General features: G+C 41.8%; 1 protein-coding gene and 1 long non-coding RNA gene across 2 annotated transcripts; both read right to left on the bottom strand.

Annotated features, from left to right (window-relative positions):
• Positions 1-1,203: 1,203 nt before the first annotated feature.
• LOC140315987 (putative C-type lectin domain family 20 member A) lies at positions 1,204-13,964 on the bottom strand. Its single transcript, XM_072393625.1, has 6 exons — positions 13,875-13,964; positions 13,172-13,576; positions 2,339-2,680; positions 2,165-2,253; positions 1,843-2,086; positions 1,204-1,421 (listed from the first exon to the last, which is right to left on the bottom strand). Exons 1-5 carry the CDS (start codon positions 13,912-13,914, stop codon positions 1,991-1,993), a joined length of 972 nt encoding a protein of 323 aa, XP_072249726.1. The 5' UTR covers positions 13,915-13,964; the 3' UTR covers positions 1,204-1,421; positions 1,843-1,990.
• Positions 3,044-5,631, bottom strand: LOC140315614 (uncharacterized). The gene is made up of 3 exons (XR_011917270.1): positions 5,467-5,631; positions 4,735-4,788; positions 3,044-3,349 (listed from the first exon to the last, which is right to left on the bottom strand). It is a non-coding gene; the product is annotated as an uncharacterized lncRNA (long non-coding RNA).
• Positions 13,965-15,693: the final 1,729 nt, after the last annotated feature.

The following is a 15,693-nucleotide window of genomic DNA, read 5'->3' as shown; positions in this document are numbered from 1 at the left end:
AATGAACAGGTGTAAACAGATGTAAATCCCTGCTATGGCTTTGGATGCATCGGTAGTGTGGTGCCAACATAAAGAATCTGATTTAAATATGCCAAAACAGTCAGCCTGATTTTCAGTCATAAAAGTCTTAGTCTGGAAAACTGAAAAGAAAAAAAATGTTTCTACAGCATTAGTTGCTGTTTCTGTGCTTTCAGTTTCTGTTTATTCCACATTTACCGACCCACTTTGCTAAAGGACGCATTTTTGCCGTAAAACTAATAAGTTTGAACGTGAAAACAGTCTCGATTAAACTGTTGTTTTATTAAATCTGACTTGAAATGACCTGAAATGACTTTCTGTTAAAGGCAAAAACAGACTGCAGAGTGTTGTGAAGCTGTGCAGCAAAATAGCAGGAGCATCTTTTAATGACCTTTCCCTTCTGTACCAGGCTCGTGCAGTGGAGAAGGCTCAGTCCATTTTATCTGACCCTGGTCACCCTCTTTTTAACAAGTCTGAGGTTCCTCCGTCAGGTCGTAGAAAATACTACTCTACTATTTTTATTTCAAACCTCTGTTTACATTCACTGTTTTATCTGCAGAAAGGCTTCATACTGTGGAATGGCCGTCTGTTTCTGCTGCTGCACACTAAGTGGCCCCTAGGGGGACAATAAAGATGAACTTAAACCTTGAATGTGTAATCTGAATATAGAAAATGACATCAGATGCTGCTGATGCAGTGGTCAGATAATGTTACCATGAATATATACACGTGCAGCTCAGATAAAACTGCACAGGTATAATCACAGAGAGACACTAATCAGGGACGCATGTTTCATCTTAGTATAGACATTTTGTCTTTGCAGAAAACATGTATTCTAGAAATAAAAATGATCATAAAATGGAATGAAAAGTCATTAGCAAAAACACTGATGGATTTGAAATAGTTTTATAATAAGCAGCAGCTGTCACTGCTTTAAACTTGGAGATCTGTTGGGAATATAAAGACACGCTCAGAGCTTTATTGGTTGAAAATAATCAGACAACAAGCTCATTATTATTCAGACCATCTTTATTTATCTTAAACCATGTTCCAGGTTGAATTATTAAAAGAATAAAAAAGCACAGAAATCACAGCCCTCATTTAATGAAGCTCTGTTAAAAATGCATATCATATGATTAGGTGTTGGGGACACTTTGCTACAATCTGTCACTTGTCATAAAATCAGTGCAAAAGAAAGGAGAAGAAACTTAAAAATCTATCAGTCCTGTCTCTCCTTTTGTCCACGAGTTGTTGCTGTCGGTTTCTGAGCCTCCAAGTGAGACATTACGGTTGCAGACGTGTTACTGTGTAGAAAATGTGAGTTGTGCACAGGTAAAATCATCATGTTCTTCAGGGTTTTGTGTTCCAACTGAAGTAGAGCTGGAGCTGAATAAAAGCCACGTCTGCTGCAGAATCATTTCTCACAGAACAAAACACCAACTAAACATCTTCACATGCATTTAAGAGCCAGATGTGAGCAGATGTTAGCGGGGTTTTAGTAAGTGTAAAAAGGGCTTTACACTGATGAGGCTTAAATGTTGCTTACCTAATTTTGATAAAGGCGTCCGCTAAATGAGCAAATGTAAATGCATATTATATCACCATGTTGATGATTACTTGAACTGAAAGATGGAGGAAAAACTACTGATCTGTGTATGTTTCTAAATTCCTTCTTATGTTCAATGAGACTGACCGAATATTTGAATAAGATGCTTCATAAAACCTGCTGCTGCCAAGGTAACCATGGCTTCTACCACATCACCCGGGACTAAAATCTAATGGCATTCAGTTATAAGCTGTACCAGGGAAAACCCCTTTTCACACAAATATAGATGTGTATGTTCTTCGGTTATAAATCAAATACCACTCAAGTCAAACTACATAAAACCTTAAGTACAGATCACTACAGTGAAGAGGGACAATCAAAACTGCATTAAGAACAGTTGAGTACATGATTGTTCCTTGATTTAAATCACTGAGTTTTGTCCTTTTTTTCTGCTTTTCTGGGTGGACTCTTCCATCGCAGCTTGAAGTCAGTCAGTCCCTGACGTCTCAGCAAGTCGTTCATCTGAAGAGGAATTAAATAAGCAGTCACTAACACAACCATCATTTATGCTGAAATAAAAACGGGGACAGAAAGTTTTACCTGCTCGAGGACCTGGGTGTAAATAGCTGGATCAGTCAGGTCAGCATCAGTCTCAGTCCTTATCTTGAAAGTGGAGGTCATGCTTGGAACTGAACAGTAAACACTGAGTCAGAAATAATGGGACACATTTTTACTGAAAAAAAATATTTCTTTATATATGTTATGAATAATCACCTTGATGGCAGATGAATGGCTTTTTGAATTCACAATTGTCATCGTGCCACTTATGCAAATGACTTTCTACCACACAGTGTTCTTTACCACCAGGGTTCTTGTAGTCCTCAGGGTCCCAGTTGCTGAAGGAGCTTTTGCTCTTGTCAGACCAGGTCCATGGAACTCTGTACAGACCGATCCAAGGTGTAGTCCCAGATGGTTTTGCCCTGTTAGCCTCAGCGTTTTCTTCCTCATTTTCAATCATTGCTAAGTCTGTGTAGTGTTTCCTGCAGTACTTTTGAGCAGACGTCCATGTTCTCATACCTGAGATGTGCACATAGTTTTTCTTGTTTTGCTTTGTAACTGCAACAGAAAATAAATCAGTGTAAGTTCAATTATTGCTCTTGTGCTGCATTGCAGTTTGTGTTTTTGTACAATGCTGAAGATATTGACAACAACTGCTCAACTTTTCAGTCATCATAGTATTCCTAATTGTTAATGTACTTGGCACTCTGGGTCTTCCATAGGGAAAGACATAAAGAGAAGCACTGCTGCACTGGATGAGAAACCTTTTGTTACCACCCATTTAGGAAGTCAGTGGATTAAATGTATAAAACATAATCTTACCATTGTAGCAAAGAATTGCTTTTGACCCGGTACATTTCATGTCAAACCATAGTCCCTGATCGTCAATCACTCCACACGTTTCATTACTCCAACCGTTATCTGGTTGAGTAGATTTCCACATCTGGAAACCGGTTTTGCTCGTTTCCCCGGTTGTTGACCATCTCCAAGAGTTGCTGTCACTGCCCATGGAAGTTTTCCAGGACTTGGGGTCGTCCCAGAGTCCGATCCACGCATAGGAATAAGAGAAATCGGCTTTCAGCCTGCTTATATCATCCATGCTTTCGAAGGTGGCCAAGTCGGTGTATTTGTCTCTGCAGTACTGTTGGGCGTCGGTCCAATTCATTTCTAAGTTAACATAGTGGTAATAACGCGGGGGGGACTGTGAGCAGCAGCTGAGGTGAAGTCCTGCATATAGATAGAGGATGTAGTTAAGTGTTTATTGAATCATTTGAACAAATTAAACAAAATCATGCTGAAGTCTTTAATATTCACAGTAATTTTGTTGTTGTTGATTGGATGACTCAGTGACCAACGGAACATACAAACTCAAAATTTACTTCTCACAGTTATAAAAAACTGTCTGATGTTCTGCTAATTGTGATTTTATTTTTTGTGTATGCGTGTGTTATGGGGCAAATTTCATCCCCTTTGTCTATGTTTCAGTATCTGTTGTGAGATAATTGAGAAGGAAAGAAACATTTCTTGAATTGCTAATGCTAAAACAATAATGCTCTTCCCAACAGAAACAACAGGTCAATAACTTTCCTGTCATCACGAATGTTGCATGGTGGTGTGCTCGTGTTTACTTCGTTTTATTCATTCTTTTTTTGCAAACACCTTCACATACCCACACTGATGTTGTTTTTGTTTATGACAAAAGTTCATTCTTCAATACACCCTTCAGTGTGACTGCTCCTATCTGGTCTTAACTTTGAGCTATTTCATGACAGAAGATAGAAATACACACACATATATATTCATATATATATGTATATGTGCATATATTTATATTAAGGCTGATCTGTTATTTTTGCGTTAAGTAATGAATTCTTTATCGCTGACATTTATTTGTCTCCCATTAACGCAGTTTTTATTATTTATTATTTTTATTGTAAACGTTTGTTGCTCACCGGCTTTTATTTTGAAAAGGTCCATCTTGAGCGAGCCTCGTGTGTAATTTACTGCTGCGGCGCTCACAGGAAACAGTCAGAAAAGAAAAGAATTGCGAGTGAAGCGGGCAAAGAAAACATGGAGAAGGTTACGGAACTTTTACACGGCCATTTTCACTTCAAAGTTCTTCCAGACGGCGCATCAACAGAGCCAAAGTTATTTGTAAGCTCTGCAACGCTGAATTGTCTCATCACCGGAGTAATTCGATCATATGACTGTACAGTTCCAATAAAAGTGCGTCATATGCTACTTTTGAATGCAGTATTGGATTTTGCGTATAACGATGCGATTAATCATGATTAATCACATGAAATCATGCGATTACAGAATTTAATATTTACCCAGCCCTAATATATATAAAATATATTAAATGTATTACGCCATAAATGGATACATATAGAATGAATAAATGCTGATTTTGTTTTAACACTACTTTACATATTTCCACCTGCATTATTTCTGTGTATATTTCCTCGATTTATTCCTTTTTGTAGCAGTCTTATTTCAGCAGTGATCTGAACTGTAGAATTAGCACGCTGTTCTAAAGTTAACCTTCTCTTAAAGGTCTACACTTCTCAGCTCAGTCACTGAATGGAAGATCAAACAGTAGAGGCTCTTACCAAAGAAGAGGAAGATCAGATGCAGTGTGTTGTCCATTTCAGATTTAACTGAAACTTGGAAAGAAATATCAGAAATTAGAACCACACGAGGAGAGCAGATGTTAAAACACAAATTCACCTCACAGACACCTTGACTGGGCTTTTACGGCTGCACCGTTATTAAAGACATTTATTTTGGTCATATTTATAGTGTCCTCTGTAATGTTTGGGATCACAATCTTTCACAATTTTTCTTTCTCTGTTCCTTATTGTGAAATTCTAAATCAAATGATTCAGACATGATTAAAGTGCACCAAAGTCCAGACTTTGGTTTAAAATCATTTTCATACATTTTAGTTCCTCCATGTAGAAATTAAAACAGTTTTATATCTTTGTTTCTTGCAGATAAGTTGTTGTGTACATTTTATGTTCAATATAAAACTCTACACATGGAATTGCTGGTGTTTTGATTAATAGAAGCCTACAGTGCTTTTATTTTGTTCGAACTGAGTAAGCTTTTGTTTTGTGTGTGTTTGTGGATTTAATTTTCTAAACGTAAATTGATTTTGCTGATGTTATTTAAAAAATTTAGAGTTGCTGCTGTAGAAAAGTTTCTGAAAAGTTCAAATTTCATAATGTAAAACTAAAATATTGTGTTCAGTACAGCAGGTTGAGGTAGATTAATCAAACAAATGCTAGCAGACTCATATTAGTAATGTTAAAAAGTGTGAAGATGATAGAAGATATACCTACAGGTATGAATCCAGCCTTTGAACAGAGCAACAGCGCATCGGTGCAGGAGTCGCTGACATCTGCGTGGAAATGTCCTCTCATCTCTCTGCTCATCATTATTTGGTCTCACAGTTTTTGCATGATAATTTTCAAGTATCCAAATGATCAGCTTAACCAAAGTCAGCTCTGCGGATGTGTTTTGCCTCATGGTGTTAGATCATATAACCTGAAATCCCAAATAGGTCTGAGGAAGAAACCAAAGTAGAACAGAACACATACGACAGTGCAGTGGAAAACAGAAAAATCTGTTGATTTTCCTCAAAGCAGCTGCTCTTTGACGGCATTTTTCATTGTTTGAAATGTTTGTGACATTGTTAGTGGCACTGGGTTTTCAATGAACAGGTGTAAACAGATGTAAATCCCTGCTATGGCTTTGGATGCATCGGTAGTGTGGTGCCAACATAAAGAATCTGATTTAAATATGCCAAAACAGTCAGCCTGATTTTCAGTCATAAAAGTCTTAGTCTGGAAAACTGAAAAGAAAAAAAATGTTTCTACAGCATTAGTTGCTGTTTCTGTGCTTTCAGTTTCTGTTTATTCCACACTTACCGACCCACTTTGCTAAAGGACGCATTTTTGCCGTAAACTAATAAGTTTGAACGTGAAAACAGTCTCGATTAAACTGTTGTTTTATTAAATCTGACTTGAAATGACCTGAAATGACTTTCTGTTAAAGGCAAAAACAGACTGCAGAGTGTTGTGAAGCTGTGCAGCAAAATAGCAGGAGCATCTTTTAATGACCTTTCCCTTCTGTACCAGGCTCGTGCAGTGGAGAAGGCTCAGTCCATTTTATCTGACCCTGGTCACCCTCTTTTTAACAAGTCTGAGGTTCCTCCGTCAGGTCGTAGAAAATACTACTCTACTATTTTTATTTCAAACCTCTGTTTACATTCACTGATGTTTTATCTGCAGAAAGGCTTCATACTGTGGAATGGCCGTCTGTTTCTGCTGCTGCACACTAAGTGGCCCCTAGGGGGACAATAAAGATGAACTTAAACCTTGAATGTGTAATCTGAATATAGAAAATGACATCAGATGCTGCTGATGCAGTGGTCACATAATGTTACCATGAATATATACACGTGCAGCTCAGATAAAACTGCACAGGAATAATCACAGAGAGACACTAATCAGGGACGCATGTTTCATCTTAGTATAGACATTTTGTCTTTGCAGAAAACATGTATTCTAGAAATAAAAATGATCATAAAATGGAATGAAAAGTCATTAGCAAAAACACTGATGGATTTGAAATAGTTTTATAATAAGCAGCAGCTGTCACTGCTTTAAACTTGGAGATCTGTTGGGAATATAAAGACACGCTCAGAGCTTTATTGGTTGAAAATAATCAGACAACAAGCTCATTATTATTCAGACCATCTTTATTTATCTTAAACCATGTTCCAGGTTGAATTATTAAAAGAATAAAAAAGCACAGAAATCACAGCCCTCATTTAATGAAGCTCTGTTAAAAATGCATATCATATGATTAGGTGTTGGGGACACTTTGCTACAATCTGTCACTTGTCATGAAATCAGTGCAAAAGAAAGGAGAAGAAACTTAAAAATCTATCAGTCCTGTCTCTCCTTTTGTCCACGAGTTGTTGCTGTCGGTTTCTGAGCCTCCAAGTGAGACATTACGGTTGCAGACGTGTTACTGTGTAGAAAATGTGAGTTGTGCACAGGTAAAATCATCATGTTCTTCAGGGTTTTGTGTTCCAACTGAAGTAGAGCTGGAGCTGAATAAAAGCCATGTCTGCTGCAGAATCATTTCTCACAGAACAAAACACCAACTAAACATTTGGTTATAAATCAAATACCACTCAAGTCAAACTACATAAAACCTTAAGTACAGATCACTACAGTGAAGAGGGACAATCAAAACTGCATTAAGAACAGTTGAGTACATGATTGTTCCTTGATTTAAATCACTGAGTTTTGTCCTTTTTTTCTGCTTTTCTGGGTGGACTCTTCCATCGCAGCTTGAAGTCAGTCAGTCCCTGACGTCTCAGCAAGTCGTTCATCTGAAGAGGAATTAAATAAGCAGTCACTAACACAACCATCATTTATGCTGAAATAAAAACGGGGACAGAAAGTTTTACCTGCTCGAGGACCTGGGTGTAAATAGCTGGATCAGTCAGGTCAGCATCAGTCTCAGTCCTTATCTTGAAAGTGGAGGTCATGCTTGGAACTGAACGGTAAACACTGAGTCAGAAATAATGGGACACATTTTTACTGAAAAAAAATATTTCTTTATATATGTTATGAATAATCACCTTGATGGCAGATGAATGGCCACTTGCTACCACAAAGATCATCACCCCACTCATGCAAATGACTTTCTAACACACAGTGTTGTTTACCACCAGCGTTCTTTCCGTCGGTAGGGTCCCATTTGCTGCTGAAGGAGCTTTTGCTCTTGTCAGACCAGGTCCATGGAACTCTGTACAGACCGATCCAAGGTTTAGTCCCAGATGGTTTTGTCCTGTTAGCCCTAGTGTTTTCTTCCTCATTTTCAATCATTGCTAAGTCTGTGTAGTATTTCCTGCAGTGCTCTTGAGCAGACGTCCATGTTCTCACACCTGAGATGTATGCATAGCTTTTATTGTTTTGCTTTGTAACTGCAACAGAAAATAAATCAGTGTAAGTTAATAATTCCTTTTGTGCTGCATTGCAGTTTGTGTTTTTGCACAATGCTGAAGATATTGACAACAACTGCTCGGCTTTTCAGTCATCATCGTATTCACAAGTGCTTAGATAGAAGCCAACAATAACTATTTACTGGAAGCCTGCTTGGTTGTGGTTCTCCTAGCTTGTTGAGCCAGGAATTATAATTTAGAGAACGTTTGCACAAGGTCATGAAATAGCAGCTCCCTATACATTTAGACAACGAAAGACGCTTTAACTCCTGCTGTATGCTAATGTAGCCCACTTCTCCTCATTAGGGGCCCTGAGTTCGTAAAACAAACTATGGTTTACTCAAAGTAATATCTTTAACATACTCTCTCCCTTTAAGATAAGGATTGTGTACAGCTTTAAAGTTCGAAATACTCTAAATGATAATATTTCTCTGGGCAGTATAGCAGAGGAATAACACATCTGTTTTAGAAAATAATCAATCATTTATTTCAGCTACACATATAACCACAAATAATACCCTTTAAATTAAATTAAATTCTTGCTTTTCAATCACAAAAATCAGACTACAAAAGTTTAAGTTTCATAAAAAATATTGTTATGTTTCAGAAAAACCTTTTAAGTTCAGCACAGCAAAGTAGTGTTGGGAAGTTCGACTCTTTTGGCTGAATCGGATCATTTACTCTCGAACAGTAAATTGAACGAATCTTTGAACGAATCATTTCGTTCATTTTTCCAGCAGGTGGCGCTGTAGTCCTACTGTGGGCGTTGCACAAAACGGCCACGGTTCTAAACACCTAACACTGAAGGAAACATAGTTTGCTTCAGCTGAGCTAACAAAATACAATACACAAAATGCCACAAACAATTCAAACCATGTGAAAACCTGGGAAAGCAAATACACAATAAGGTGACTCGTGTCGGTATCCTCCCTGCCATTGTTGTTTAAAGCCCGACACTGACTCAGTAGCTGTCAAGTGACAAATTAACGAACGAGAACGATCGTTCAGCCCTGTCACGTGACAGCTGGTAGAGGACAAGTGAATGTAAAACTCACATTCATTTAGACAATTAGTAACACAATTAAGTGAGAAAAAAAGTAACAATAAGTTCCCTAAAATGTTACATAGTGCATTTATTGTGTCTTCTTATTATTATTATTATCCATCCATCATCTGCCGCTTATCCGGGGGTCGGGTCGCGGGGGCAGCAGCTTGAGCAGAGAAACCCAGACGTCTCTGTCCCCGGCCACTTCCTCCAGCTCTTCCGGGGGGACCCCGAGGCGTTCCCAGGCCAGCCGAGAGACATAGTCTCTCCAACGTGTCCTGGGTCTCCCCCGGGGTCTCCTCCCAGTGGGACGTGCCCGGAACACCTCCCCAGGGAGGCGTCCAGGAGGCATCCTAACCAGATGCCCGAGCCACCTCATCTGACTCCTCTCAATGCGGAGGAGCAGCGGTTCTACTCCGAGCCCCTCCCGGATGACTGAGCTTCTCACTCTATCTCTATGGGAGAGCCCAGACACCCTGCGGAGGAAACCCATTTCGGCCGCTTGTATTCGCGATCTTGTTCTTTCGGTCTCTACCCACAACTCGTGACCACAGGTGAGGATGGGAACGTAGATTGACCAGTAAGTAGAGAGCTTCGCCTTCTGGCTCGGCTCCCTCTTCACAACGATGGGTCGGTGCAGAGCCCGCAACACTGCAGACGCCGCACCGATTCGCCCGTCAATCTCCCGCTCCATTTGTCCCTCACTCGTGAACAAGACCCCGAGATACTTGAACTCCTCCACTTGGGGAAGGATCTCATTCCCGACCCGGAGAGAGCATTCCACCCTTTTCCGGCTGAGAAGCATGGTCTCGGATTTGGAGGTGCTGATTCTCATCCCAGCCGCTTCACACTCGGCTGCGAATCGCTCCAGTGAGAGCTGAAGGTCACGGCCTGACGACGCTAACAGAACCACATCATCTGCAAAAAGCAGAGACCCGATTCTGAGGTCGCCAAATCGGACACCCTCAACGCCCTGGCTCCGCCTAGAAATTCTGTCCATAAAAGTTAGGAACAGAATCGGTGACAAAGGGCAGCCCTGACGGAGTCCAACTCTCACCGGAAACGTATCCGACTTACTGTCGGCAATGCGGACCAAACTCTGGCACCGGTCATACAGAGACCGAACGGCCCCTATCAAGGGGTTCGGCACTCCATATTCCCGGAGCACCCCCCACAGGACTCCACGAGGGACACGGTCGAACGCTTTCTCCAAGTCCACAAAACACATGTAGACTGGTTGGGCGAACTCCCATGCACCCTCCAGGATCCTGCCGAGGGTATAGAGCTGGTCCACTGTTCCACGGCCAGGACGAAAGCCACACTGCATCTCCTGAATCCGAGGCTCGATTATCCGACGGATCCTCCTCTCCAATACCCCCGAATAGACCTTACCAGGGAGGCTGAGGAGTGTGATACCCCTATAGTTGGAACACACCCTCCAGTCCCCCTTTTTAAAGAGGGGGACCACCACCCCAATCTGCCAGTCCAGAGGCACTGTCCCCGATGTCCACGCAATGCTGCAGAGGCGTGTCAGCCAAGACAGCCCTACAACATCCAGAGCCTTGAGAAACTCAGGATGGACCTCATCCACCCCGGGGCCTTGCCACCGAGGAGCTTTTTGACCACCTCGGCAACCTCAGCCCCAGAAATGGGAGGCCCCGTCTCCGAGCTCTCCGACTCTGCCTCTTCCGAGCACGTGTTGGTAGGATTGAGGAGTTCCTCGAAGTACTCCCCCCACCGACTCACAACATCCCTAGTTGAGGTCAGCAAAGACCCGTCCCCACTGTAAACAGTGTTGACTGTGAGCCGCTTCCCCCCCCGAGACGCCGGATGGTGGACCAGAATCTCTTCGAGGCCGTCCGGAAATCGTTCTCCATGGTCTCACCGAACTCCTCCCAGGCCCGAGTTTTTGCCTTAGCAACCGCCGAAGCCGCGGCCCGTCTGGCCTGTCGGTACCTATCAGCTGCTTCCAGGGTCCCACTGGCCAAAAAGGCCCGATAGGACTCCTTCTTCAGCTTGACGGCTTCCCTCACCATTGGTGTCCACCAGCAGGTTCGAGGGTTGCCGCCACGACAGGCACCGACCACCTTACGGCCACAACTCCGATCAGCTGCCTCGGCAATGGAGTCACGGAACATGGCCCATTCGGACTCAATGTCCCCCACCTTCCCCGGGATATGGTTGAAGCTCTGCCGGAGGTGGGAGTTAAAGCTCCTTCTGACGGGGGATTCTGACAAACGCTCCCAGCAGACCCTCACAATACGTTTGGGCCTGCCAGGTCTGATCGGCATCCTCCCCCACCAGCGGAGCCAACTCACCACCAGGTGGTGATCAGTTGACAGCTCCGCCCCTCTCTTCACCCGAGTGTCCAGGACATACGGCCGCAAGTCCGATGATACAACCACAAAGTCGATCATCGAACTGCGGCCAAGGGTGTCCTGGTGCCAAGTGCACATATGGACACCCTTATGCCTGAACATGGTGTTCGTTATGGACAGTCCATGACTGGCACAGAAGTCCAACAACATAACACCACTCTGGTTCAGATCGGGGGGGGGCCGTTCCTCCCAATCACACCCCTCCAGGTCTCACTGTCATTGCCCACGTGAGCATTGAAGTCCCCCAGCAGAACGAGAGAGTCTCCGGTAGGAGCATTCTCCAGTGCCTCCCCCAGAGACTCCAAAAAGGGTGGGTACTCTGAACTGCTGTTTGGCACATAGGCACAAACAACAGTCAGGACTCGTCCCCCCACCCGAAGGCGGAGGGAGGCTACCCTCTCGTTCACTGGGGTAAACCCCAATGTACTGGCACACAGCCGGGGGGCAATAAGTATGCCCACACCTGCTCTGCGCCTCTCACCACGGGCAACTCCAGAGTGGAAGAGAGTCCAACCCCTCTCAAGGGGACTGGTTCCAGAGCCCAAGCCGTGCGTCGAGGTGAGTCCGACTATATCTAGCCGGAACCGCTCAGCCTCGCGCACCAGCTCCGGAGGGAGGCCCCGGTGTCCCATATCCGGGCAAGGGATCACGAGGTCCAAATTTTTTGTTCATCATAGGGAGTCTTTTGAGCTGTTCTTTGTCTGGTCCCTCATCTAGGATCTGTTGGGTGACCCTACCAGGGGCTTGAAGCCCCGGGCAACATAGCTCCCAGACTCATTGGGGCACGCAAACTCCCCCACCACGATAAGGTGACCGCTCAGGGGGGAGCTATTATTATTATCATTATTATCATTTTTCTATTATTTTATGGAGTATAACACAAAATCAATATGTTGATATAATTTTCAAAAGTATGTATTCACATTATTATTTATCTATTTACACACTTCAGGCATTATATACACAACAACACTATACATATCTACAAATACCGAACCACTAATTAATTTGTACCCCGCGAAAGGCGGGTTACACCCTGGACAGGTCGCCAGTCCATCGCAGGGCCACATAGAGACAAACGAGACAAACCATGCATGCTCACACTCACTCCTACGGACAATTTGGAGTCACCAATTAACCTGACATGCATGTTTTTGGATGGTGGGAGGAAGCCGGAGTACCTGGAGAGAACATGCAAACTCCACACATTAAGGCCCCAGGCCGGGATTGAACCTGGAACCCTCTTGCTGTGAGGTGACGGTGCTAACCACCACACCACTGCAGCCATTTAAACTATTAATTATTTATAATCTATTTTTACAGATAGGGATTTATTAACAGGGTTACACTAATAATAAGGTTCACGACTGCTGCCACATACAAAGAGCATCATGTGAATGTATATGTTTCCTTTTTTAAATAGGATCTATTATAGTTATAGTCAGTAACACGTGCATAAAGTTTTATGTATTTTGCACTCAGGGTCTTCCATAGGGAGACGCATAAAGACAAGCATTGCTGCACCGGAGGAGAAACCTTTTCTGACTATTTAGTAAAAAAATCTTTTAAAAATCTTTGAATTAAATCTATCAAACATGACTTACCATTGTAGCAAATATAGTCTCTGGTCAGGGAACAATCCATGTCAAACCATAGTCCCCGATCGTCAATCACGCCACACGTTTCCTCTCTCCCTTTGTAATCTGGTTGAGTAGAATTCCACATCTGGAAACCGGTTTTGCTCGTTTCCCCGGTTGTTGACCATCTCCAAGAGTTGCTGTCATTGCCCATGGAAGTTTTCCAGGACTTGGGATCGTCCGAGAGTCCGATCCACGCCCAGGAATAAGAGAAATTGGCTTTCAGCCTGCTTATATCATCCATGCTTTCGATGGTGGCCAAGTCGGTGTATTTGTCTCTGCAGTACTGTTGAGCATCGGCCCAATTCATTTTTAAGTTAACATAGTGGTAATAACGCGGGGGGGACTGTGAGCAGCAGCTGAGGTGAAGTCCTACATATAGATAGAGGATGTAGTTAAGTGTTTATTGAATCATTTGAACAAATTAAACAAAATTTGTCTTACAAGGCAGAAAATGTTCATATAAACAGAGGTGTATTGTTGTGGTGAATTGTTTTATTAATAAAGTCAGTTACTGGTTACTGGAGAAAATGCTGTTAGATTTTATCCCCTTTTTCTGTGTTTCACTAGAAGAAAACTGTTTTCTGTCATCACCTGTCGATGTGTTATGATTGACGAAGAGAAACACTCATTTATTTAATCGATAATGCTGAAACATTAATGCTCTTACCAAAGAACAGTGCAGTCATCATCATCATGAACCGATCCATTTTTGATGTTTACTGCAAACAAGAAGATAATGTGACACAAAACCAGCTGTGACGCTTCTGCATGTCTATTTATTTGCAAATATTTCCGAATAAATACTTGTTGACTCTTGGTTTCTTCTGCCCGAGTGAGATCTCTACTGGTTGAAAACTGGAATAATCCAAAATTATATTAAATCAAATTTATCCAGCTTACAATCATTAAAACTAACAAAAATAACCAAGAAAAAACAGATTAGCATCCAATCCTCACATCAGATTGCAACAAAATAAAGTTTGTGGTTCTTTACAAAGATGAGCCCAAAAGAAATGAAAGATTGTTAGTATAGTATATATACATATATATAGTATATTGTTAGCCTGATTAGTTTCCTGTTGACTGATAGTCAAATTTATATGTAAACCAAGTAACTAACTTAGTCTATACTTTTTCACAGCTATAAACCAAAGTTTTTGATTTTGTCATCGAGAAAGAAGATTTTTACCAAATGAAACTCAACTAAAAGTTGACTGTATGATTTAAAAACTTGTGGAAGCTCGATGTGAAGCTGTCAGCCTCTCCCAGCTCATTTTCATTTGATATTTTTCATAAACTTTACACATCAGCGTTTACATTTAAGATTTTTCCTGTCGTGATTTACTTAATCTTTCAGTCACATTGTAAAGGTTTGATGATACTCTATTCATCTGATAAGTTCATTGGAAATATTAAAGTTACTTTACGTCTGAGTACAACGGCTGGAGGTTATGAAGTCCGGTATTAATTGAACTTGTATATGTGAAATCATATGTGTGACTGTAGGAAAAATCCTTGATACAATTTTCATATGCAAAATTTTCCTTTGGGCAAGTCATTTTTTGTGGGCTGTCCTTCCACTGCTTAGAGATTAATACAGTCTCTGTAAAAGTGACTACAGTGAGGAAAAAGGTCATTTTAGGACCAATAGAAGACTTTGTTATTTTTTTTCATTTCAATTCACCATTTTGGGTGTTAAGAAAAAATCCCTTGCTGATTTTTCATTTCAAACCTTTAACCATATACCTATATATGTATGTATGTATCGATCTGCATATATAAAAATCGATAGATAGATATGTTAATGTTTAACAGGGTTGAGGTCAGGTCTGCAGGAAGGCCATTCCATCCTCTCCACTCCCAAATTCTTGAGGTAGACTCTGATAAACCCCGCTCTGCATCGTTTTCATATTAGAGGACAGACTTCGGTCCCAGACTGTGTAGATAAGGGATTGCCACTGGTGGCAGAATCTCATCTCGATACCTCTCTGGATTCTAATTGCCTCCAATGATGACAAGCCTTGTTTTTCAGCATGGAAGATGCCGGCCCACATTATCACTGTCTCCATCGAAAGCAATCAGTATAGCATTCTCAGAGTCTTCTCCACATTTTGACCCAACGATCTTACGCCCATAGGCTGAATCTGGACTCATTGTTGAACATAACACTGCCTTTTTGGCAACTGATTGTCTGCACCTGGGGTACAAGAAGCTCAAAACAAGAGTCAATGACAGAATAAGCTGTGTGGCACTGGCAGAGATGATCTGTGGGTGTAACCCGATTACTCGACTCTGCTGCTCGTCCCGCACATTCACACCACATTGGCAAAATAAACTAAGGGTGTTGGACACATAAACCACTCGTCCTACTGAAATAGATCACTGGGTGAATTTAATTTGTGAAGATCAGTCTTCACAGAGACAGAAACTCTCAGGGCATTCATGTATGTTGGTATCATTCAAATCTTTGTTTCATTCTTCATTTG

Source organism: Leuresthes tenuis, unplaced genomic scaffold (genome assembly GCF_036924035.1).
Source record: "Leuresthes tenuis unplaced genomic scaffold, fLeuTen1.0.hap1 SCAF_10, whole genome shotgun sequence".
In the NCBI taxonomy this organism is placed as follows: Eukaryota; Metazoa; Chordata; class Actinopteri; order Atheriniformes; family Atherinopsidae; genus Leuresthes; species Leuresthes tenuis.
The sequence above is the reverse complement of the archived record's forward strand: the minus strand, read 5'-3'. Positions and strand labels throughout refer to the sequence as shown.

Bases quoted from the DNA above. Each gene is read 5' to 3' on its own strand.
- LOC140315987 (XM_072393625.1), bottom strand. From the start codon at position 13,914: ATGGATCGGTTCATGATGATGATGACTGCACTGTTCTTTG. The intron at 2,681-13,171 runs GTAAGTCATGTT...TTTCTGTTGCAG, and splicing joins AGACTATATTTGCTACAATG to TTACAAAGCAAAACAAGAAA. The intron at 2,087-2,164 runs GTAAAACTTTCT...ATTCCTCTTCAG, and splicing joins ACACCCAGGTCCTCGAGCAG to ATGAACGACTTGCTGAGACG.